This window comes from Anarrhichthys ocellatus, unplaced genomic scaffold (genome assembly GCF_004355925.1).
Source record: "Anarrhichthys ocellatus isolate YVR2014 unplaced genomic scaffold, GSC_Weel_1.0 scaffold1, whole genome shotgun sequence".
In the NCBI taxonomy this organism is placed as follows: domain Eukaryota; kingdom Metazoa; phylum Chordata; class Actinopteri; order Perciformes; family Anarhichadidae; genus Anarrhichthys; species Anarrhichthys ocellatus.
The window spans coordinates 4,376,536-4,399,275 of NW_022280031.1; the positions used below are offsets into that span (position 1 = coordinate 4,376,536).

A 22,740-nucleotide genomic window follows, 5' to 3' on the forward strand; every position below is an offset into this window, starting at 1 on the left:
CACACCACCCTCAATGGAGCTGTCCTCTCATATCTTCAGCACTTATTACTCTTTGGTATCTCACTCCAACAGAGCCAGCTCCCTGACACTTTCACAGGCCCTAACCCTTCACCCGTGTCACACACATTTGTCAAAACGCAGTAACACACACAAGCACAAAAACACACAACTAGGCCACTTGGAGATGCTAGCTGTTGTCTCACTTAAGCTTCAATCCCATTTTAAGAAGAAAGTAACCTCTCTGTGACTCTGAGCACAATGAAGCCATTTCTCCACGCTCGCACACGGTGCAACAAAATGCGGTACGGAAAGGAGAGTTGTCTTAAAAGAAAATAGGTGAAAGCCAATACAATATTCTAATACTGCCACAAAAGTGCTGTTTATAATCCAAATATAGGGACAAAACTTCCCATAAATTCAAGTATCCATAAAAGAAGCATGGTTGGAAGTTTATTGGATGAAATTACACCAGTTTTTATGGTGTTTCTCAACAAAAATATTGATAAGAATATTGAATATGTGTATAAAGTAGTGCATGCTGCACCTAGGACGAAAAATACATACTCATACTGAAAACAGCATACTCTTTATTTTATATGTTTTCATTTTATTAAACCATTATTTTGCCAAGATAATTCCATTGAGATTTTGAATCTCTTTTGCAAGGGGGTCCTGACCAAGATGGCGGCGTAAAAGTTTCACAACAGAAAAAGACAGAAAAACGACTCGAAAACCAAACTGGAGATATTTAAAAGACAACATAAAATCATAACATTGTACATAACGAGACGACAAACCAGCAAATTGCATCAATCAAATAATGTTCATCATTATCAGGATAACTCGGTGCTCAAATGATCCTTAATCCTGTTTTTAAAATCCCTGCATGCTTTTAGAATAATCTAGTTTATAAAGTAGCTCAGTAGCTTTGTAGCTTACCTGAAGGTCCAAAAACTATAAAAGCGTTTTAACCAAAAACGTTGCGGGTTCTAGGGCTAGGTGCCTAATTTGTCTGCCAGATAGGAGGCTGCAGTTACAATTTTTGGAGTCAGTAGGGAACATAGATAAGGAGGCAATTTTTGTAATATGGCCGAAAAATCGACTAATGTTCCATGCTGCGGTCGTATAAGCAGGGAAAACCATCTCTCTCAAATCGCAACGCAGCACGATGCACTGAATCCAACATTTTCAAAGTGAATGAATTTGCATGCAAATATAAAATATCACCATAATTAAATGCTGATAGAAACGTTGCTTTCATCATTTTTTTCCTTGCAGCAAAATAAAAACCGCATTTGTTTCTATAGTAGGAACCTCATTTCCCCCTTTGTTTTGTGTAAGACGTGATGCCCTCAGTAAGAGCGCCGGGCGTTAAAGGAGATTTTACATACTGGCCAAAATGAAATTACAATTTCCAGGTTAGTAGTTCAGTTTTCAAACCATTGACCGGTTTTATGTACATAACACTGCACCTCCAACACAATTACTTTATGGAGAAAACAACATTCAGTCAAAAAGGCATGATATATTTTTAATTCAATGGATGTGATGTATTTTATACACGAGTCAAAAGTCCAAAATGTTCTGTTGTATTTCTCTCAAAACAGTTCCAGATTACTTCATAAATCTTAGGATGACGTCAGAGGATAACTGACTTCTAATAGTGCACAGGGATTATGTAATGAGCTTTCAGAAGGAAAATTGTTATTGATAATTCATAATTGCCCCTCAAACAGCAGACGTGTGTTGTTAACTTGCACAGCACTGAGGAGATCTACATTACAGACTTACTTTTTAGTTAACACCTATATCTTACCCTCTTCACGTCTCGCTGAGCGTTGCCCTCCACCCACAGATATCACCTCTCTGGAACACTGCCAAAAGCACTGGGACAAACTACTGCTCTGAACAAAATGATCATTATAAGTATGTGTGCCCTGTGTGTGCAGAGATGTGTATATATATGTGCATCATGTTTGCATGCTCAAATGTGCAAATGAATGAGACGGAGAAGGCAAATCTCGACACAAACCACTGTGGCACAGTGCATAATGTGACAAAATAATGAGTCATCTCAGCCTTTTAACATTCTGGGGATGCTGTCTCCATTTCACCGCTCTTTGTATAAACACTCATGGCTTTAATAGCTTGGGGAGCGGCATCGTTATTGACCCAGTCGGTCATTTTCCTTCATTCCTAATCAGCGGCAGCAGTGCCAGGGGCTCGGCATTCCCAACGAGCCTCCACATTTACATCCTGCAGCACAACCACGAGTGTAGAGAGGTCAATGGCCACAAGCTCTACCGTGCCTGCTTGGTCCAACACCATCAGCTGGAGATGATGGCATTACGTGTACCTAATAGCATGGTAGAGATTAGACTCCAATCTACAAATGGATCGCTTTTGTACACACTGTGACTGTTTCAATCTTGAAAATGGGGGCAGAATATGACGCCGACGAGCACCGTGACGCAGGCTGTATGCAAAGCTTTCTGTTGGAATAGTGTGTTGATTTTCTCCTCTTGATCTTCAGGTTACTACTTTGAAATTCCATCAATTGGAGCCATCAGAATCAACACGCAGGTAAAGTACATGGGATACTGAATGCGCATTTATGAATCCACAAAAAAAAATTCAATTATAAGTGAGAAGCTAGTCCAGTTTTCCTTCATGGTTGCTTTGATGATGATTATGCAGATTGTAGATAAGTATTCCGTAAAACAAACGGACAGAAGACGATGCAGCTGGACAACTACAGAAAGGAAGTGACAGAGTTGGAGATGGAGTGATAACGAAAAGGGTTGTGGACTCTCTAAGAATGTTTCTGGACGCTCTGAAGTAAAGACTTTCAGATCTCTTGCTCTTTTTCTGTCACACTCTCTTTCACACACACACACACACACACACCGTAGGATCCTCACACACCCAGGGTCCTGCTAGAGGCACTACGAGCTTCTGGAGGCCCTTGGGATAACCTCATTCCAGCTGTAGAAATTGACTCAGTTGCTGGGAGGTGGGGAGCTACTGCACACCCCTCCACCCCCTCTCTCCCCTGCCTTCTCCTCCCCCCTCCGACCCGGTGAGCAATCAGGCCCTAGAATATACTGTCAGCTGTTCCATTAACTCCAGCATATTTATATGCCGAGAACTGCCACTTACTCTAATAGGTTTTCTGAAGGTGGGTGACTACAGCTCTCTGTATAGGCCCAGAAGACACATTATTTAATCGCACTCTGCCCTTCAACATCACACACTCATCACATAGTCTCACTTGACTAAGATGGCAACATTCAAATAACAGATGGACCATAGATGGGAAGGATATCATTATTCAAACCGTCCTGACTCATGCGATTATGTAGGAAGAGGAGAATAGTTTTGAAAATAAATGTCACCATATGTTGTGTTTCTGCGTAGTTATCTGACACTGAAGTTAATAGTGACTTGTGTCATCCATTCAGGCTTCTTTGTGTAGGATCTCTCAGTGGAGCAACAATAAGGCTCTAACTAGGATGTTTGTCTTTGGAAGAGTCCCTTCTCTGCGATCATGGATGTCACAGTACCCAGAGAGACAATAGCATTTAATCAACGCGTAGGGATGTTGCTGGAGTCTGTGTGGCTCCGGTTCCTTTGGACCACATCTCCAGTTGCCGGCTTTTTATGTTTCCTAGATTGTTCTCGCCAGGCGGAACATTTTCCCTCTATCCCGTGAAAAGGTCTGGCTGTCATTGCGCTGATGGAATATCTCCCTGTGGCGCGTTAAACCGGACTTTTATTGAGCTAATAATAGAATAGGTTACGCCTGTCAGCACCTCACTGTTCAGGCGATGGGAAAACAAACGGTCAAAAGCATAATACTGAAATAGCTGTGTGCTTGTACAGGGCGCCCCTTTTCTCTATTGAGGGTAGACACAAGGGTCAGAAATTTGCGATACGGTTTCAGTTGTTTTTTTGCAAAATGGCTGGAAATTTGACCCCGAGAGAGCAGCTGCATTTTCCACTTATCCTGTTTCTACATTTGATTATGTTGTGTTGTAATATAAAGGTAAACATTCGGCTTTATAACTCACCGACTGCTGAATAGGGTAGGAGGGTTTTGTGTTTTTGTAAATGTTTGCAGACGTATACACAGTCTGTATGACTAGAGAACAATGTTGCTGTGTCTGGTCTTTATAACAACTAGACTCTAAAGGCTCTTAGTGCGATGGTCCCGACTGTGCAGTTGCTTCATATGTCATGAGGTCAATCACTCAATAATTGTACCAATTACACGTCACATCTAAAATGACAAGCAACTATAGGTTGTTTAGAAAACAATGACATCTCAGCCATTGTGCGAGGTGGCTCCTGAGAACGGAAGAAATAAACTGCATATGATGTATTACTAGTAGACTTAACCCCTCACCTCTATTCACAATAGCTGTGGGACATTCTCATATAGTGCCAGCGATGACAGTAGAGCCTCTGGGAGAATGGCCTGTTTGCACGTCGTGCCACTGACACCCTTAATGTGTTTTTAATAGCTCCTTCATAATGATGAGAAACGGCCGTGAGTGGTTTAGGACTGGAGGCTTTATGGCTCGGCAGGACCGGGATGCTGCTGCTGGTGGCCCACTGGTTTATGTGATGACAGAGAGGAGGCCGGTCAGGGTCTTATAGTTTTATGACAGATGAACGTTGGCTCTTCCAGCTCTTTGCTTTTACCGCCTCTACATGACGAGCGCTATAAACGCTTGTTTGATTGTACGTGTTTGTTGCGTTTGGTCTCACGAGCGTGTGTGTTTTTGCCGTTGCAGGAGTACCTGGATGTCCTGGGTCGTCCCATGGCGCTGGCTGGGACTAAAGCAAAGCAGGTGCAGTGGACAAACGTCTACCAGGATGCTCTGGTGAGAGAAAACTTAGAAAGACATTTTATTTAATTGAACCGTAAAGTAGCCTTTATAGAATTTACCAAATATTTCTCATTCTATGTTACATTATTTAGTCCATAGATCCAAAGATATTCAGATGATGACTTTTTAAATTGGTTACATCCTACAAGTAATTCTGGTGTCACAATGTTTTAATCTATTCAATTTCACTTCTTATTGTTAAAAAGGTTTTAACCGAGTTAAAATTGCCGTTGATTTATTTGGGGCTTATCGTGTTTATTGGTTTAGATTTTTAATGACACACTATATACAAAGATCTTTTAAAACATAGATTTATAATATGCTTTTTCAGGGTTTGGGCCTGGTCATCACTGGAACGATGCCGGTCTTCAACCTCACTGTTGATACTGCAAGCTCTCAGGTAAAAACAACACTGCAATACAAGACATGGAGCTTAAAATAGCGGGACTTTTTATTCTTGCTCAGCACACAGATGTGATGATTCATACCCCAGCTCATCCGTCACATTAATGAGCCTTTACCTCTATCGTTATGTAAGAACAATGTTTTCATCGTCATTGTCGTTGTTAAGGCTACACAAGGTTATTCAAACAGGAGAAGGAGTTTGAGTAGCAGGTGTGCTCAAGGTTTTATTTCCGTCTCTTTGCTGTTGTCGACCATCATCAGTCATTTTGTAATGGCGTCCATCCAGCTGCTGCTCTTCGAGGCAACACCTCCCCCCTGAGGTGACAACGGACATCACAGCCACGCGTCGGCAGCATCATCCAGAGAAGACGGATATATCCAGCTTTCAATATCCACGACCAAAGTATTTACTGTGAGCTTATCACACCGGCTTGAAGCAATGATGCAAACCGCCACAGTTTCAGATAGACAGTAAAAAATATGGACTAATCAGATTGCACACAAAGTGATGAGTCAAAGATGGCATTGGGATGTAGTACTCTCACGGCACAGCTACCGGCTCTCTGTGATTCTCGGATGCCAGTGCGGTTGTGGATGAAATACTAATGATCACCTCTTATGTTTTTCCTACAGAACCAGCTCATCCTCGGAGTCATGGGAGTAGATATTGCAATCAACGAAATTAAAAGGAAGACACCTACATACAGAGTGAGAATGTTGTACACTCAATATCAGTCTCATATCCCTTTAATATTGATTATTATTGAATCACACCTCCATTCACTCTTCACATGTGCAGCTTGGAGCCAACGGCTACACCTTTGCCATCGACCCGAATGGCTACGTACTGCTGCATCCCAACCTGCGACCCAAAGTAGGTCCAGCAATGAACGCCGCCCCGCATTTAATCAGTTAATGTTCCTCTGAAGCCAAATTTAGACTTTTTTTCCCCTTCTGACTGACGTTATATTCCCCCCCCCCCCTCCTCCTCGTCTTCGACTGCTTTCTCGCTCTTGTTCAGATCATTAACTTCAAGGAGCCCGTCACTCTAGACTTTCTGGATGCAGAGCTGGAGGACAGTAACAAGGAGGAGGTAAAGACAACCTCTCTGAAACATCATCATTACTTTCAGCATGTGTGTTTAATATGCATTTAGTTTAATCACTTTATTAGTCAGTTGTTTTTCCTTTTTATGTACCTGTATGTCCTCTCTCTCTCTCTCTCTCTCTCTCTCTCTCTCTCTCTCTCTTTTCAGATCCGTCGACAGATGATTGATGGCAAACCAGGGCAAAGGAAAATCAAGACGCTCATTAAGTCAGTTGATGAGGCAAGTCATCAATATATGAGACTCAATCATGATCCACTGCAGCACCTTCCTGAATGTTGTTGTAATGAACTTGAATGACTCAGTATGCTTAGGATCTGTTGTTTCCCTCCAATTATGGGAAGACAGATGTGCTGAGGATGAGACCGGGTTACATGTTTCTCTTTGTGGTTGTCAACAGAGGTACATCGACGAGGCCATGCGTACGTACACGTGGACGCCTGTGGATGGCACAGATTACAGGTCTGTTTGAAATTAAACATGCATCAACTTGAAACTGTCCAACTTTGATACTTTTGAGTCCAGTTTGAGTCACAAGTCTCAGATTTATGGTTGACAGCTGGTTACTCAGCAGCCAGCAGTGTTTGTTAACTGTAGCTGCCACTATCATGCTCTTGGAATAGACTAAACATATCACTGAATAAAGGCAACTTGCTCATTTGCCTTCTGTATTTCTATTAAATAATTCATCTGAATCACCCATATTAAAGAACAGTAGTTTTGCTCTCTCGTAAGAAAACCTTCAACAGTACTCTAAGCACCAATTAATTGCATAGTTTATTCATCTCAAAACTTGGTTGAACATTTGAGGTTGCATCCTAATGATATTTCCTCCAGGCAACACTTTGCAAATTACAGTTTATGATATTCAATAGTCCTACGAATGCCTGATGTGTTTTTATTACATCTGCTGGCAGCATTCCCAGTCCTGGCTGAGTTCATGTGAGGCTTTCTCTGCACAATTCTATTTATTTCAACTCAAAGAGAAATTCCAGTGTGTTTAATAATCCTCACGTGTTACAGTGTTTGCCTGCAACAGTCAAATCTAACTCTAACCAGACATTCAAAGCTCTTCTCTGCCACTCATCCTACATTTTTGCGTTTAGGGACTTTCTCTACTCGAAATTGGATGTTTCTTTAAATCTAAATTTGCCTTATCTACTTTAGTCTGCTGTAGCTGTGGCTCAGTCTGATCCTGTTACAGTCACAGTCTGATGTTCTATCTGTTCCAATTAATCCTCTTATTGGTTATATTTTAGCTTTGTATGGCACCACAGATTAAGAGATGGGACATGTATTTCTTTTTTTTTCTCCCTTTGATTTATGGTTTTGGTAGAAGAGTAAATATTTACTAACATAAAGCATATGTAGGTCAAACTAACACTCCATAACAATGACGTATTTCAAAGTGAAACTGATATTTCTCTTTTGTTTGAACCCCCTTGAAGTTCACTCGGATTTAAACAGAAACACAATCAGCTATGTGGCCCAAATACCATGCATGTTTGATACTTCACAGAGTGCACACGCTCCAAACGCTGTCGCTTTGCTTGAAAACAGTCGGACACCGGCCTTCTCACAGCAGGGCGGCATCGAGAATGTGTCAGATGTGTATTCTGAGAATTTGATTTATGGGAATCAGCTTAAAATCCTCTGAATTGGAAACTTAAAACTGCTACTTCAGTAGTGGCTTCATGCGAGTGGGTGAAACTAAAAAGTAAAACCCCAAAAGACTTCACAATTTTTTACCAGTCACTCACTGCTATTAAATGAAACTGACTTTCTCTCCATAAGTAATAGCCCACAGACAGTGCTTTAATGTACCGTGTGTCGTTTGTAGCGTCGCTTGTTACCAACGTTGTGTTTCTTTTATCATTTCATAGTTTCTTCCGAGCTCTAACAAAGGTGGTTCATTGATTTACTTCCTCACGAAACATTTGGAAAGCCTGAATTGTTCAGATCCACATTTACTTTTTAGCAGTCTTCTTTTTGCTGCTACGCAGCTCTGTTTTTCTGCACATGACTGCCACCTAACAATCAGCAGAGGAGGATGAAACGTTCACGTCACCACATAAAAACAAACCAGGGATAATGAGAACATTGCTCCATTGCGCTGCTGCTAGAGGTCAAAAAGATTGATCCCTCACTGCCTAATGTCAGCACATTAAAGAAGTAATAATCCATTTCTCGGAACCTTTAAGCTAGTGGCGTCTGTTGGTGAGCGAGCCCGACTGTCTGTGTTTGTACGTTGGAGGGTTTACATGTGCATTCATAACGTGTTCCTGATTTTCTGTGTCTGCCTCGTTACCTCAGTCTAGGGTTGGTACTGCCCACATATAGTGAGAACCACATCAAGGCCAACCTGAGTGACCAGATCCTTCAGGTGCAGTGTAAGTACCCGGGAATACCCAGCATCCTTCACTCGCTGTCTCTCTCTCCTTTTCTTTCTCTCGCTCTCTCTCTCCACTCTTTCCTCCTCTCTCTCCCAAATATGACCTTATGCTCTTATCCAGTCCTTTGCCCTGGGTCTCCAACATCATCATAGGGAGTGTCCGAGCGGAGTCGCCTGCCCCACTCCCCCTGTCCCCCTTCTTGCCCCACTCTACACTCTACAATAGGCAAGATCATACCTGAGTCCCCTGACTCCTCTACTGCCCCCTGTTCCCTCCTGTCTTCATGCTGTGCTGTAAAATGGTGATGTTTTTTCTTCACACTGGCTGAAGAAAAAAATAACTGAACTGACAGAAAGGTGAAAGCTGTGGTTTTACTGTATTACTCAGGTGAAAATAATGGTGACTTTTGTGCTATTATTTTTTTTGCCAAATGCTCTCGCCTCTTCTCCACCAAGTAATGATTCTGAAGCATCTGTGTTGAAAGTATTTGATGTTCTGAAAAACTGTGAAAACATGCATGCTTTTCACTCCTTATGATGAGTTTTATTATTTGGGGAATTTTCCTTCTGTTATGTGTGTAATTTATTTTCTTTATTTTCTTTATGTATTTGTTAGATTGTGTGAGATGTTTCTCAGCTTTGGAATCATTCAGTGTATATAAACTCCCACACGGCCCGGGACAAGGGCTTGTCTAATGTGGGAGTTTGGGTTTTTGTGGGTCTGAATGGGGACACTTGTTGTCTCTCTCATTCTTTCTTTGTCCAGACCCTGTTACTTCCCTCTTTTCCTGTTTCATTTGATTTTTTTGTTTGTTTGACCATGGTTATCTCCCACAATTACTGGTTTTGTCTTTACTTTTTTCCTTTCCTGGATTTCCCTTTTTTCCTTTCTTTCTTCCGTTGGTTTTACGTTTCCTCGTTTGCTCTTGCAAATAAGATGTTTGCTCTTCATTTCCTTTTCTCTCTTGTCTTGTTTGACTTAAATTGGTTTCTTTCTTTCAAGAAAACAATATTTTTATTCAAGCAGTAATTGAATAAAATATTGTCTGTGATCCCCCCTTCCCACCCGACCCCCTGTTTCTTTTCTTGCTCACTCCTTCTCTGATGGATCCACACAGTGCCATACACCAAGGGCAAGTATACTCCATATTGGTCCACGTTCCTTCCTTTACTTCCTATTTCCTACCGCTGCCTCCTTCCCACACCTCTCGTCCTTAACCTTTTCCTGCTGCCCCCCTCCTCCTCCTACCCTTACCTGTCCCAGCCTGCTTGCCTCTGTTCCTGCCCGTCTTGCCTTCAGGACTTCCTCTTTTTCCTCCTCCTTTTTTCTCCTTTTATCCCTCCTTCTTCTCTTCACCCTCTTGCTGCAGCTCAGATCCCACATCTCTCACGATGGCTCCTCTGGTCCCCAACCTCACCCCCCTCCCACGTACCCGCTGCTCCAGAAGCAAAAAAAACCAAAAAACACCTACTGCACCCAAGGAAGACAAATATTCATGTTCTCTGTTAAAACTTGTCTTTTGTCCCTCCTCCTAATCCTTTTCCTTCTGTGGATAGTTCCAAATGGGTTGTGTCTGCCTCCTTTCTCTCTCCCTCTCTGTCTCATTCTTACACTTTTTTCATTTTCTTCGACCATATTTCTTTCTCTTCCTTCGTCATCTTTCTCCATTTCTCTTTCACCTTGCTGTCGCTCTCTCTTTCTATTTTTTTTCTTACAGTGTCATTAGTTAAAATGTCTTTAACTAATTCTCACACCAGGGCTCACCAGGTGTTGAAAGGTCTTTAATTAGATTTTTTGTTTTAAAACGTATTAGTTCAATAGCTTGAATAATTTACGTTAAGTATATATTTAATATTTCTTATCGTTCTCTGTTTTGTAGGTAGGCAAACACACTAAACTGAAATATACATTTTGTAGTCCTAAATCTGTATCAGCACATGCATTGAATGTAAGTACTGCTATTTGTTTAAAGTAGAGTAAATAGGGATCTCTTGTGGTCATAATATTTTGACATAGCTATACTTAATTCTCCATATTAAAAAAGAAAGTTATGTAATGTTTGTTAGCTGTCGTAGTATCTCGTCTTATGCTGTAGCTGGAGATGTTGCAGCCTGCAGACTGACCCTTCAGGGCTGAGCTGCGTCCTGCCCTCCCAGGTCCTCCCATGTTGTCAGCTGTCAGGGTGCCGCTCGGTGCAGCGTCTGACTCCTGTGTCGTCCCTGTGTACTCCCTGTCTCCATCAGCTTGTCTCCCTCCATCCTCACCCCTCAGACTGCCGGGGTCACGGCCCAACACTTCCTCAGTAAACCTGACCCCGGATGTGCACGGCATTGTGGGCGGAAAACTACCTGGGCACTCTATTTTAGCTCTGAAATTTCATTCCTCTGCTGTACACGGTTACAGGTCTTTACATAATGGGAAAATAACACGTTGGATTCGTCGCAGACTCACCTGTTGAGGCGTTAATGATGGTTGATATTGTCTGGTTTTGTCTGTGATAGATGAAATGAAGTTGCCCTTTGACATGCCCTTCACAATGCAATGCATTTCCGATGATTATGTGTCTCTCTGAGCCCTCCGCCCTGCCAGTCTGAGGGGTGATCACTTCCATCAGGACCTTCACCCACCTCCCCTGCAATAGTTGGCCATGTTGATGCCTGCCTGATCTAAAAAGCACTCATTGTGGATAATCTGTCGGAGAACTTGCTTCCTGACTCATCACGACTTGCAAGTCAGTTCTCAGACATCCAAAATATGTTAGATTGAAACCAAATGAATCAGAAAATGTTTGATGAAAAAGTGATGAAGAAAAGAAACGTGAGTGCTTGTGAAGCTAAGCAGTCCATTTAGAGTCGGGTTCTATTTTTGGCACCATATTGGCTAACGCTAGTGTTCCCATGATACCTCAGTGTTGCTATGGTAAACTCCCTTCTGCGTCCCTGCACCTCTGAAGAACAGCTGCTGTTTACCCACAACTCCCCACCGCCCTGCCCACTGCTCTTCCCACATAATCTTCCCCTTTCTGTTGCAGATTTTGAATCTCTGCTGCCAAACAGTTTTGAGTCTGAAGGACATGTATTCATTGCTCCCAGGTAGCCCTGTGTGTGGATGCTTGGTGTCGTTGATGGTCATCAGTGTTTGGTCTTGTCTTTTGATGCACTATACTCCACGTTCAGCCTCTTTGAACTGTTATCTGCTTTCTATATCTTGTGATGAGTTGCACTCTGTGTGAAGTGGTTGTGTTTTATTCATTTATTGCTCTTTTTCAGTGGTGTGTTAGTTCATTGCAACACATTTGAGGAAAATATAGAATTCATTATAACCTTATGACATGATTTATTTTTTGCATTTACCCATTCTCTTAGTTAACCTCATTACAATAACATATTGAAGCCGCATTAAATCTTCTTTGCATGCTGCTACTGTGGTGTTGTATGTTTGTATTACAGTAATACATTTAGGGGTTGTTGGTTAGGTTCTACAACAAAATGCTAAAAGTAAAATGGATTTTGGACAACAAACGCTGCTGTATGTATGAAAAAAAAGATTTTCTTTGCATGTGTTCTTTTGATATCAAACTCTCATGGCCTCCAGCTGCAACCTGACTTCTGAAACACACCAATAAAAATAACTCCTTCATTGTGATGCCTGCAGTCAAATCCACATTTTGTTTTGATCGACAGCATGTTGGAATTTAAGCTTTAAGAAATGCATGCTGCACGTGATGCATCCCCGCTTTGTGCTGCGTGTCCCTATATAAAGGAAAGATACGACAGAGTCTAAATATTGCATACCTGTGTTTGTTTTTAGCTTCTTTCTCTGAGTTAAAATGTCTCGTCTGTTCCTCAGGGAATACTGCAATGATCTGGAACTATCCAACAACAACACTGAGTTCCTGCTCAACTTCATTGCTCTCATGGAGAAGGTGACACCGGACTCCAAACAATGTGAGTTTCATTTCTTTCCACTCAAACTGATTTTAAATGAGTTAATTAAAGATTGACTCTAATGGTTATGGCCGTGATGTTATGTATTTTTTTTATTGTCAACAAATCCCACAAAAAATCCATTGAAGAGACCAAAACCAACCATTAATTTATACTACTAGTAATTAGTATCTGTGTAACCAAAGCTATAGAAAAATATTTATCTAATTTCATTTTGCCACCATCTGTACCAACACAAAGCTTGCGCAGAGACAGTTTGAGTTTTGTAGATGAACTTGGTGAAACAAAAAAAAAAAGAATCAAATGTCTTCATATTCACTACAATGAAAAGCAAGTTATGTTTATTTTGGTTCTGTCGAAAAGTGAACTGATGGAGTTTTACAATGTGTTCAGAGAAGAGACATCTGATGTCGTTATAACTGATTTTGTTTGCACCCTTTCTGGTCATCTCTACCTGATCGTATTTAGGTGACAATTTGCTTCTTCATAACCTGATTCTGGACACTGGCATCATCAGGCAGCTAGTTGAGAAGGTGTGGAAGAACAAAGACCTGAATACGTGAGTACGATTAAAGACCTACACTTTTAGATTTGACTCTGAATACGATTTCAATTGGATTTGTCTCTTTTCTCCATCCTGACTTGTAGATATGGCTTTCTGGCTGTGTTCGCTGCATCAGATGGAGGTGTAACAAGAGTGTTTCCGAACAAGTAAGTGCACTCTTCATCAAGGCCGTACGTCTGTAGATCTGTTATGTCTCTCATTTTATTCTCTTTTGATGTAGTAAGTTGTGAATACTTCAAATGTTTCAATGTAGCGGGAGGCTTGTACATCAGAGATTTACAGCTCCAGTGTCTGTGCTCTTAAATCTAAGGGCTGCAGAAACCTGGGAGGAAGATCCTGAGCCATTTAATGCCAGCTATTACCGCCGCAGTCTCGACAACAAGGGCTACATCTTCCGAGCACCTTATCGAACAGGTGAACGATGCTCCCTTGGTCTTGGGTTATATATATCTCACACTGAGCCTCATAATGTGTTGTGGCTCTTTGTTTCTAACCCCCTCCCGGCTTTTTTCTCTATTTCGTTTCCCTCTTGAAGCCCAGGACGAGCCGCTGAACCCAGAGAACGACACCATAGGGATCCTGGTCAGCACGGCTGTGGAGATCACAGTAGGAGGGAAGACCATCAAACCTGCAGGTGGGTTCAGCTCTGAAAGAGGAGACAAATCCTTAATGATAGATGAAAAAAATGTTTTAGAGCGAGGAAGAGATATAAACACGTCTGTGTTTCTTGTCACTTTGTGCGGACATGTCCGTGCTCTGCATTCATTTTTTGGGGCCTTTTATTGTGCCTCTAGGCCGGCGCCAGCATTATGTTCCCTGGTTGTTTGTCATTTCAGTCTTTTGTCGTGAATGCGATATTTCAGGAATGCTTGAAGGGAATTACTTCAGATTTGGCTCAAACGTCCACTTGCACTTAAGGATGAATCGATTCGATTCTGAACAAAGTGAACAAAGGTCAATGTGACCTCACAAAACACGTTTTTGAAGAATTCACATGCTACTTGTGAAAATGTCACACAAATGTCTAAGAGGTTAAAATGATGACATTTTGGACAGACATGGATGTAAAGTGCAACATGACTGGTTGGCGGAGGCATACATCTGTAGGCGGTATTCTTGTTTGCGTCTGTCTTTTTCATTTTTTTTGCATTTTCATCTTTTTACTCTCAGTGGTCGGAGTGAAACTCGACCTTGAGGCCTGGACGGATAAGTTTAAGATTCTTGCAAGCAACCATACAGACAACCATCAGGGCTCAAATACGGTAATAAGTTATACATGAAAAGTCTTTTATATTTACCAGCTTAAGTCTTCAGCAGTATTTCTAGGACGTTCAGCTGCTAACTTTGTTTTTTCTCTGTGACAGTGTGGACCAAACATGGGCTGTGAAATGGATTGTGAAGCCAACAGTGAGGTAAATATTTCTGCTAATTTCTGATGAGCTTCCTGTATTCAGCTGGAGCTACTTCTTCTGTTAAACAGCCTATCTTTGCCTCTGTGTGCAGGATCTCCTGTGTTATTTAATAGATGATGGCGGATTCCTGATCATGTCTAATCAGAAGGACGACTGGAGCAAGGTGGAGTTAATAAACTCATTTTCACACTTACCACGTTTTCTTGTTTATCGTTACACTGAGCTTAAACCAGTGTTGCTTGTTCCCCACAGGTGGGCATGTTCTTCAGTGATGTTGATTCCTACTTGATGTACGCGCTCTACAATAATTCCTTCTACAACCGCAAGCAGTCGTTTGACTACCAGTCTGTGTGTGAACGGATGCCCAACAGTGAAGCTGGAGCTGCACCCAGAGGAGTGTTTGTGGTAAGAACATATACTTAACCACCAGAGCGAACGAGATGTAATGAATTCAAATAGTAGACTAGAAGATAATACTTTGAATTAATGGCATATCGTGAGACTGATGGGTGTTTGATTTTAATATACATGTAATCTGGTTGATATGACATGAATGTTCTTACATTTTTCTCTGTTCGTCTGTACCTGCAGCCCACAATTGCAGATTTTGCAAACGTGGCTTGGTGGACATCGGCAGCTGCATGGTGAGTGTCCTCGGGCTCCGATGGGGGAAAAAAAAAGACAACTGTAATATACAGTACACACAAAATGAATAAACAGTACCATATTCACAGCAAAAGACATTGCTGGAACGTATCACTGAGCCCCATCCCCTGTCTCCACAGGTCCTTGTTCCAACAGTTTATATATGGACTGGCTTATCACAGCTGGTTCGTCACAGGTAAGTGCAAACAAGACAATCATTAAATGTTATCTCTGTGTTTTAGATGTCTGCACCTAAAGATTAGAGTACAAACTCTCAGAAAGAAAAGGAATAACTGTATTTCACAACTATTTCCGACCACTTCAAGTCAAATTGGAGTTATGAGCCAAGACTATTAAAGTTCATTGACGGTTAAATGATAAATTACTCTATATTTAATTAAAGTGCCCAGTTTTCCTGTGAAATTAGTTTGTTTCACTCAGTTACACTCTCCCATCCTCAGTGAATAAACTGTAAATACAAACCATATAAAGAAATGAAGTCGAGAGATTTTACAGCTGTTCCCAGACCAAGTGTAGAAGTTCATCTTTGTAATCCCATTTTTAGAACCAGATCTAATAAATCAACTGAACTGACAAGAGTGTGTCTTTGTGCTCTGGTGATGCTGCAGATGAGGTGGATGCAGAAGGAATCGACTCCAAAGAGCGGAGTTGTGTAATGATCCAGACCCAGTACTACTTAAGTAATCTCAGCAGCTCCTACAACATACTGCAAGACTGTGGCAACTGCTCCAGGTCTGTACACACGATAAAATACACACACACACTTAAGCACACACGCACACGCTCACACATACACACCACAAAGAATCGCGCCGTGGCTGAGGCACAGTTAGCAAGACGGATTCATCTTTCTGTCGGAGCTAATAAACTCTGCTGATGATTAAACCGCATCAGTTTTAATGAAACGGTCATATCATTGGCTAAATGAGCCTTACAATACAGTCTCATGAATCTGATCCATTAGCAAATGAGGCTGTGATGTAAGCGAGCAGAGGGGGGTTGTTGACAGAGTTGTCTCTCCCTCCCTCTCTCTCTCCCTCCCTCTCTCTCTCTCTCTCTCTCTCTCTCTGCAGGCTGATTCATGCCAAGAAGATAAACAACACCAACTTGCTGTTTGTGGTGGCAGAGAAGATGCAATGCCAAACCTGCGAGATAGAAAAGCTGTCCCAGGAGGAGGAGGAGTGTATCCTTTTTCACATTGCATACCAGCTGGCAGAGAAGAAGACAAACCAGATGTTATCTCCGTATTACCATACCTGCGAAAAAAAAGATGCATCGCATTTATTACAAGGTTATTTTTAACACGATGGCAGGAATTATGTCCAGTTATTTAAGATTTGTTGGACTGCGTGAGGAATTAGTATGTGGGCGGACGATGAAACATTGCTAAAGAAAAAAGCCAAGATTCAAAGGATTTTGTAATTTTCCTTTATTCAGACAATTTTCAGTCAGGGAGGAAAATCCATGTGAAGAACTGACTGTGGCGCGCTATCGGAAAGGACCTTCCACCTGCTTTGACAATAATATCTCTGTAAGATTTTCAGACACGATATCAATAAGCACATTTATTTTAAGTTTGATTATCAGTTTTCAGTAGAATATTATATTATTATATTTCCAAATGAATGATTCTGAGCAAGTCGCCATTAGAAACTGAAAGTTAAGTTAATGAAGGTTGACTCCAACATATAAAGAACAAAAACAGTGAAACGCAGTTAATTACTTTTATAACTTACTTTTATCAGGCTGAGATTTTTGCAAACATTAGCTACATTGTGATGTATAGCATTAACATACAGGCAGACAGCGTGAAAGGGAACATGCAGATTTAAATTTACATTCGAGTTAATGAAGACTGTAATTATTTGTCTTTAAGGGAACTAGTTATTCGCTTTCTTGTTGAGAGTAGACCAGCAGAGACTCCACAAAGTCACTGGTTCCAGCCAAGATCCAGACTGTGTCCGGAATCACTCCCTATTTACTACATACAGTAGTATGTTAGTGCATTTAGTGTCTGACTTTATCCACTCTGTAGTTACCTCACTCATTCAACAATGGAACAAAAGTAGAGTCCATAATATGTGCACTACCATTTGCTAGCATGCCCACTCTGAATTTTATCAATGCTAAAGTTACAATTGGACGTCAGTGATGACGCAACATGATGATGATAAGTGTCTGATAGAGAGTAGTGAATGAGTGAACAGGGAAGTGATTTTAGACACATGCAGTCATAGCCCAGCACATAACCACCGAAAACTACAGCTTGTCGTTTTACTGTGTCTTTGTGCAGATTAAACAATTATATAACATGTTCATTAGTGAGCTTTAAGTTTGACGGTGGGCATATTTTGTTACCTTGGTTATTTAACAGATAGACATCGAGAACTTTTGGCCAGAAAGCAAATAATTGTGTCTCACAAAATGTTGAGCTGTACCATATTCAACGTTACACCTTCCTCTTAGCAGTTTCTTTGGTTTAGCGTGTGATCGGACAGACTGAAAGAGACAATAATAATTGGGGAGGGGGTGCTTCCATTCAAGAAATGAGTTGGTAAAGTTGATTAGTAACAAAGCATAAGGAGTTCATATGTTTTCCACTAGCATGTAGTATTAAACACACATCTGATGTACTAGATGTGTACTTACAGCTACAGTTTTCCCTCTGCAGGAGAACACATCGGACTGTGGACGGGGACACTCCTTCCGTCCGTCCCTCTACACCTTACTGCTCATTCAGCTGTTTTTGCTTTATCCAGCCATCAGCCCCCACTGTCACTCTCCACTACATTAATTCAACTTTCCTCCACCTATCCTCCTTTTAGCCCTCCCGACCTAAACCCCCCCCCGACCCCACCTCACACCTCCATGCCCCTATGCCCTCATGATATAGTCATATGTATTAATGGGACTTTCCTTCACGGCAAATTGGAAGCCCTGAGTGCCGCGCTACCCAGCTCGCTTCAGTTTGTGTCGCTTAGTGACAACTGCCAGACGTTTGCGTCTTCAGCCAGTTAACCTTCATCTGCAAGAGGAGTGGGTGGTGCTGGACCACCTGGATCATCAGAGGCAATGTCTGAAAAGAGAAAACAATCCCAAATGACCACCCCACCACCTCCACCATCCAGAGAAGGGAGGGGAAAGAGGACATGCCGATGTCCTTGCCACAGACCTCCTGCCTCATACAGACTGGAGAGTTGAGTTTGTCCGTCTGCCTTCGGTCAGACAGACGTCGGGACTTCTCCCTCTTCTTCTCTCCTCCATCTAAGAGTCTCACCGCTCTGTCATTTGCCTCTGGTAAGAGGCTGTGGACCATTCAGCCAGTTATAGCCACCACAAAAGAAAATAACAGAAAAAAAGAGCTGTCAAGTATACAAAATGTCAAGTATAATCGCTGAAGTGATGAGTGTTCCAGACAAACAGTATATTTAGGTTTAATTTGAAGACGAAGTCATTAGGTGTTTATCTAAAAAGACATTCATTTATTTATGCACTATATCTACTTGCCAAAATGAGATGGACTTTCATGTGGTCTTATTTTTTTATAGCCAAAACACAAGGAGGAAATGGCTTCTGATTTAGATTGAGGATAAACCATGAGAGGACGAGGAGACACTCAGAAACTGAATGCAGATTCATTTTGTGCAGCGCCTAATTACAGATTAAAGCTTTTAAAAGACGTCCACTGCGGATTATGGTAATGACACGATGATAATCGCATTTCTTGAAGTATTTTTTTCTCATATTTACAATTTAAGGCTAGTGCTATCTGGCTGACACCGTAATGACAGCTGTTAAATATGAATCAGTATTCGGTGACTGCAGATTTGGAGCATCGTTGATGTGCGTTATTCTCAATCGACCATTCTGACCTCTGGTTTGGGACTGATGTTTAAAAAAAGAATCCCTGTGCTCTCTGACAGGAAAGCTCACCTCTGCCAATCCTCATGAGGCATCTCCAGTAACCTCTACTAACGCTCCTGATCACAATTTGTATATGTGCTTCACTTCTGGTCATAGAACATACACACCAAGATCTCAGCCTCATGACCGTCTCCTAATAGTACTGGATGGGCTTTTTCTTTTATTTGGGGGCTTCTAGTACCTTTGAATGATGCTGTTCAAACTTCAAAACCATTCGCTGCTGGGGGATTGGGGCTTATCAACATTTCCAACAAAAGTGCAAAAGAGGCAACTAAATATGGTGATCACGTACAGTAGTAGTCTGGTTGTAATCCATCGCAGTTCATCATTTGATCATTACGATGTTTAGGAGCCGTTCTGTTTCATAGTGCCTTGATGCACTTTGTTTTGGACCACATTGGCTGTATAAGAGTAGAGCCACTGTATAGTACCTTTATAAAGCAGCCACCTTTGAGGAGCCTGTGAGACTGAATCTGTCGGCTATAGAAATAGCTTCACACAGAGCCATCGCACTGATCGGCTCTCGCTTAATGTATTTGTCGTCACGACTGTGGTTGCTCCAGAGCCACCCGACTGCCATCATATGGGGTTACTATACCGTTCCTTTACAAAGCCATGTATAGAGCTATGATACACTATCCATATACAGCAACTTAACTGGCCATAGAGCATTTTTAGGGCCACCTGACTGCTATAGTTCTGCCTGAATCGTATGTGTTTGTGTGTGGATGTGTGCGCGAGTGTTAGTTTGCGTTAAAACCCCTCAAAGGGAATGTCTTTAAAATGAGAAGTGGAGTGTATGAGGGACGACAGTTGTGGTAGCATAGCTGTTTTTTCCTGTTCCTGTATCGCAACGGACAAAACCCAGTGTTGTTGTGGAGAAAAAAAAAGTGATTTTACTGAAACAAACAGAATCTATCTTTAACCATCAGTCTGCCTAAATGTTAATCTAAGAGAGCAGAGGTATCCAAAAGAATGTGTAGTTCATCAGTGTTTTCTGCTTCAAATGCAACATAGTTAACAAAGCCTCTCTAAATGCCTTAGTGTTACACAGTACGGAGCTCTGATACGTTTCCCTCCCTCATGTTCACTCACGCACACAAACAAATAGATCCTCCAAAATATTCACTCCCTGGGTTTTCTTGGTGTTCTGCAGTAAGTATAGTGAGCTCTAATTTTGTATTTTTGCGTCTTGAAACGGTTCGTTATTGATTGATGCCTGATTGATGTTTTGATTAAATGCTTGAAAGCCAAGTGGGAGTTTTAAATTTCAAAAAGCCTCCGACCTTCAATGTTCACACCCAAACCTCACTGTATTGCTCCGGAGGGACGACTCGCGCTACAATTTGAACCTTAACTACTCACTCTGTACAGTTGTTGGTACTATTTGATGTGACAAACATGCTGGCACAGTAACTGCAGTGCGGCTCCGAACAAATCTGACTCAGAGAAACAAAAGACCGTTCGAAAATTGAAATGAAAAAAATGTCCAATTTGGCTCCTTTCAGTGTTCAGTACCTATCATCTGATGCCGGATGCAGTTTTACTTTTCTGGCATTTGTTTGTCTCTGTCCTGTGCCATTTAATTCTGTCTGTATTTCCCCATTTCCACTGTCTGTAAATGAGTGCTACATGTGCCTGTGGAAATGTACCCCCTGCAACTTCCTCTCTTTACCTGGTTCTGTACGCTTACAGTCCTCACACACAAACTAAGTATGTAGGCCTACAGTTTGTTTTGCACCGCAACATTATGCACAACACACCTAACAGCGAACATGTAATGACACTTAGTCACGCCCAGCTGGGAGATGTCAATCACCAGGCAGAAGTAAGCCAAGGATGTCACTTCCCAGGTGTTTTTTTGGTGAGCGGGTGGGAATGTCAGAGGCAAGCTCAGGGAGTGGGTCTCCACAGAGCAGCACGGTCCCGTCGAACAGCAGGTCATGGAGGAATCATGTTGTGACGTCTGTGTGCGCATCCCGACAGAAAAAAAATAAGTCGTCTGAAGGGACCACACGTCTGATTTCTGTGGTTTGACAAATTTACTTTTGCCAAAAAAAAAAAAAAATGAAAAAAAAATAATTGAGAATTGGACCAGCTTGGGAATGATGAGAGGGAGGGGTCAGCTTTAGGACAGGACCCTGGAATAAGTATGGGGTGGTTTTCATAAAGCCTCTCGCCCCCTCCCGACCCTCGCTGCATCTGTGTTGGTGCGTCTCTGTGGGAAAGATACGTGCGTATGTGATTCTGTAGTCTGTAGTCTGGTGCTATGTGACCATGTTTGACAAGTGTGTTTAAAAAATAACAGCAACATTTAGAGAAGGAAAAAAAGTGTAAAATCAGTCGAATTTTCAGTGAAGTTATAAAAAATATAGGAATACAGCACTGTTGATAAGTTTAAGATCTGAAGTCAAAATGTTAATTTTTTTTTTTCTTGTGTGAGTGTGAATGTCTGTGTGCTTGGAAGATTTAGCTCCTTCTTTTCTGGACACTGGTCCATGTCGCTCCATTCTTTTGTACAGATGAAGCTAAAAAAAAAAAGAAAAGAAGAAGAGGGCAAAATTTGTAAAATCTTGTGTCTGTGACTCCTTGTAAAATATTTTCAAATTGTTTATTACAGAGAATCAGTTATTAAATAATGTTCATATTTTTCACTTCATTTCAGCGTGTGGTGTTTTGTCTTTTTGTTGAGACAGGTCATTCATTAAAAATATAAAATCTATATGTAAATATTTTATTGCACCTTTACATTTAATTATAATACACAATAGCTTGTTAGATTTCATGGTACAAAGGAAAAGTTAGATATCTCAAAAATACACTTATTAGCTTTCTTACCGAGACGAGACAATTAACACGACTCAAGTTCAGGGGAGTAATTTAGATTTCAAAGGAAGTGGAGACAGTCATGTGTACAGCTACAAATCCTCTAAAGGGCTTGAGTTTTTTCAGATACCCCTACCGGAGCAAAACACAACCATGTCTTTTCATAATCTGTCAAATCTAACTATATAATTGTAATTTTGAGACGTAAATAACCTTTTTAGTGACATTCTAGGAGCTGTAATCACCTTTTAGTAGGCTGCTCTGTGCCCTACATTATAACCAACTCTGAATTTTTTTACCAGGTTAAATATGTTTACAGCAGCATTTTATATGTTTTTTAGATTCCCACCAGCAGTCGGCTAAAACCGGAAACACGGAAACAGCTAGCCTTAAAAACACATGCTAGATAAAGCATTCATTACTGAGTGGGTTTTCGAGGTTCTGGTGGGTTTATTTTGTTACTGTTGGACAAAGCCCTTCATTTTGGAATTTAGGGCCAATAGACCTTGTTTACATAAAAGTATACCCTGTTTTTGAGTGAAAATACAATGAAACAATGAATTATTTTGACTTTATATTATTTTTTACTATTTGACTGATCACAG

General features: G+C 41.3%; 1 protein-coding gene across 4 annotated transcripts in view; it reads left to right on the top strand.

Moving 5' to 3' along the window:
* The window catches only part of cacna2d2a (calcium channel, voltage-dependent, alpha 2/delta subunit 2a), a 141,687-nt gene extending 119,719 nt beyond the window's left edge, over positions 1-21,968 (top strand). For 3 of the 4 annotated variants that reach the window (XM_031843958.1, XM_031843976.1, XM_031843985.1), the window contains 26 exons: positions 2,534-2,583; positions 4,797-4,886; positions 5,224-5,292; positions 5,931-6,005; positions 6,097-6,171; positions 6,319-6,390; positions 6,553-6,624; positions 6,803-6,864; positions 8,716-8,792; positions 9,913-9,927; positions 11,827-11,887; positions 12,645-12,742; positions 13,211-13,301; positions 13,391-13,453; positions 13,618-13,721; positions 13,843-13,941; positions 14,478-14,569; positions 14,672-14,719; positions 14,811-14,882; positions 14,972-15,124; positions 15,311-15,363; positions 15,505-15,560; positions 15,994-16,117; positions 16,459-16,568; positions 16,834-16,916; positions 18,057-21,968. In XM_031843958.1, coding sequence (XP_031699818.1) covers positions 2,534-2,583; positions 4,797-4,886; positions 5,224-5,292; positions 5,931-6,005; positions 6,097-6,171; positions 6,319-6,390; positions 6,553-6,624; positions 6,803-6,864; positions 8,716-8,792; positions 9,913-9,927; positions 11,827-11,887; positions 12,645-12,742; positions 13,211-13,301; positions 13,391-13,453; positions 13,618-13,721; positions 13,843-13,941; positions 14,478-14,569; positions 14,672-14,719; positions 14,811-14,882; positions 14,972-15,124; positions 15,311-15,363; positions 15,505-15,560; positions 15,994-16,117; positions 16,459-16,568; positions 16,834-16,916; positions 18,057-18,179 — 2,087 coding nt within the window. In that variant the 3' untranslated portion in view covers positions 18,180-21,968. The remainder of the gene's footprint in view (positions 1-2,533; positions 2,584-4,796; positions 4,887-5,223; positions 5,293-5,930; positions 6,006-6,096; positions 6,172-6,318; positions 6,391-6,552; positions 6,625-6,802; positions 6,865-8,715; positions 8,793-9,912; positions 9,928-11,826; positions 11,888-12,644; positions 12,743-13,210; positions 13,302-13,390; positions 13,454-13,617; positions 13,722-13,842; positions 13,942-14,477; positions 14,570-14,671; positions 14,720-14,810; positions 14,883-14,971; positions 15,125-15,310; positions 15,364-15,504; positions 15,561-15,993; positions 16,118-16,458; positions 16,569-16,833; positions 16,917-18,056) is intronic. The other variant, XM_031843967.1, reaches the window with a different exon arrangement.
* Positions 21,969-22,740: the final 772 nt, after the last annotated feature.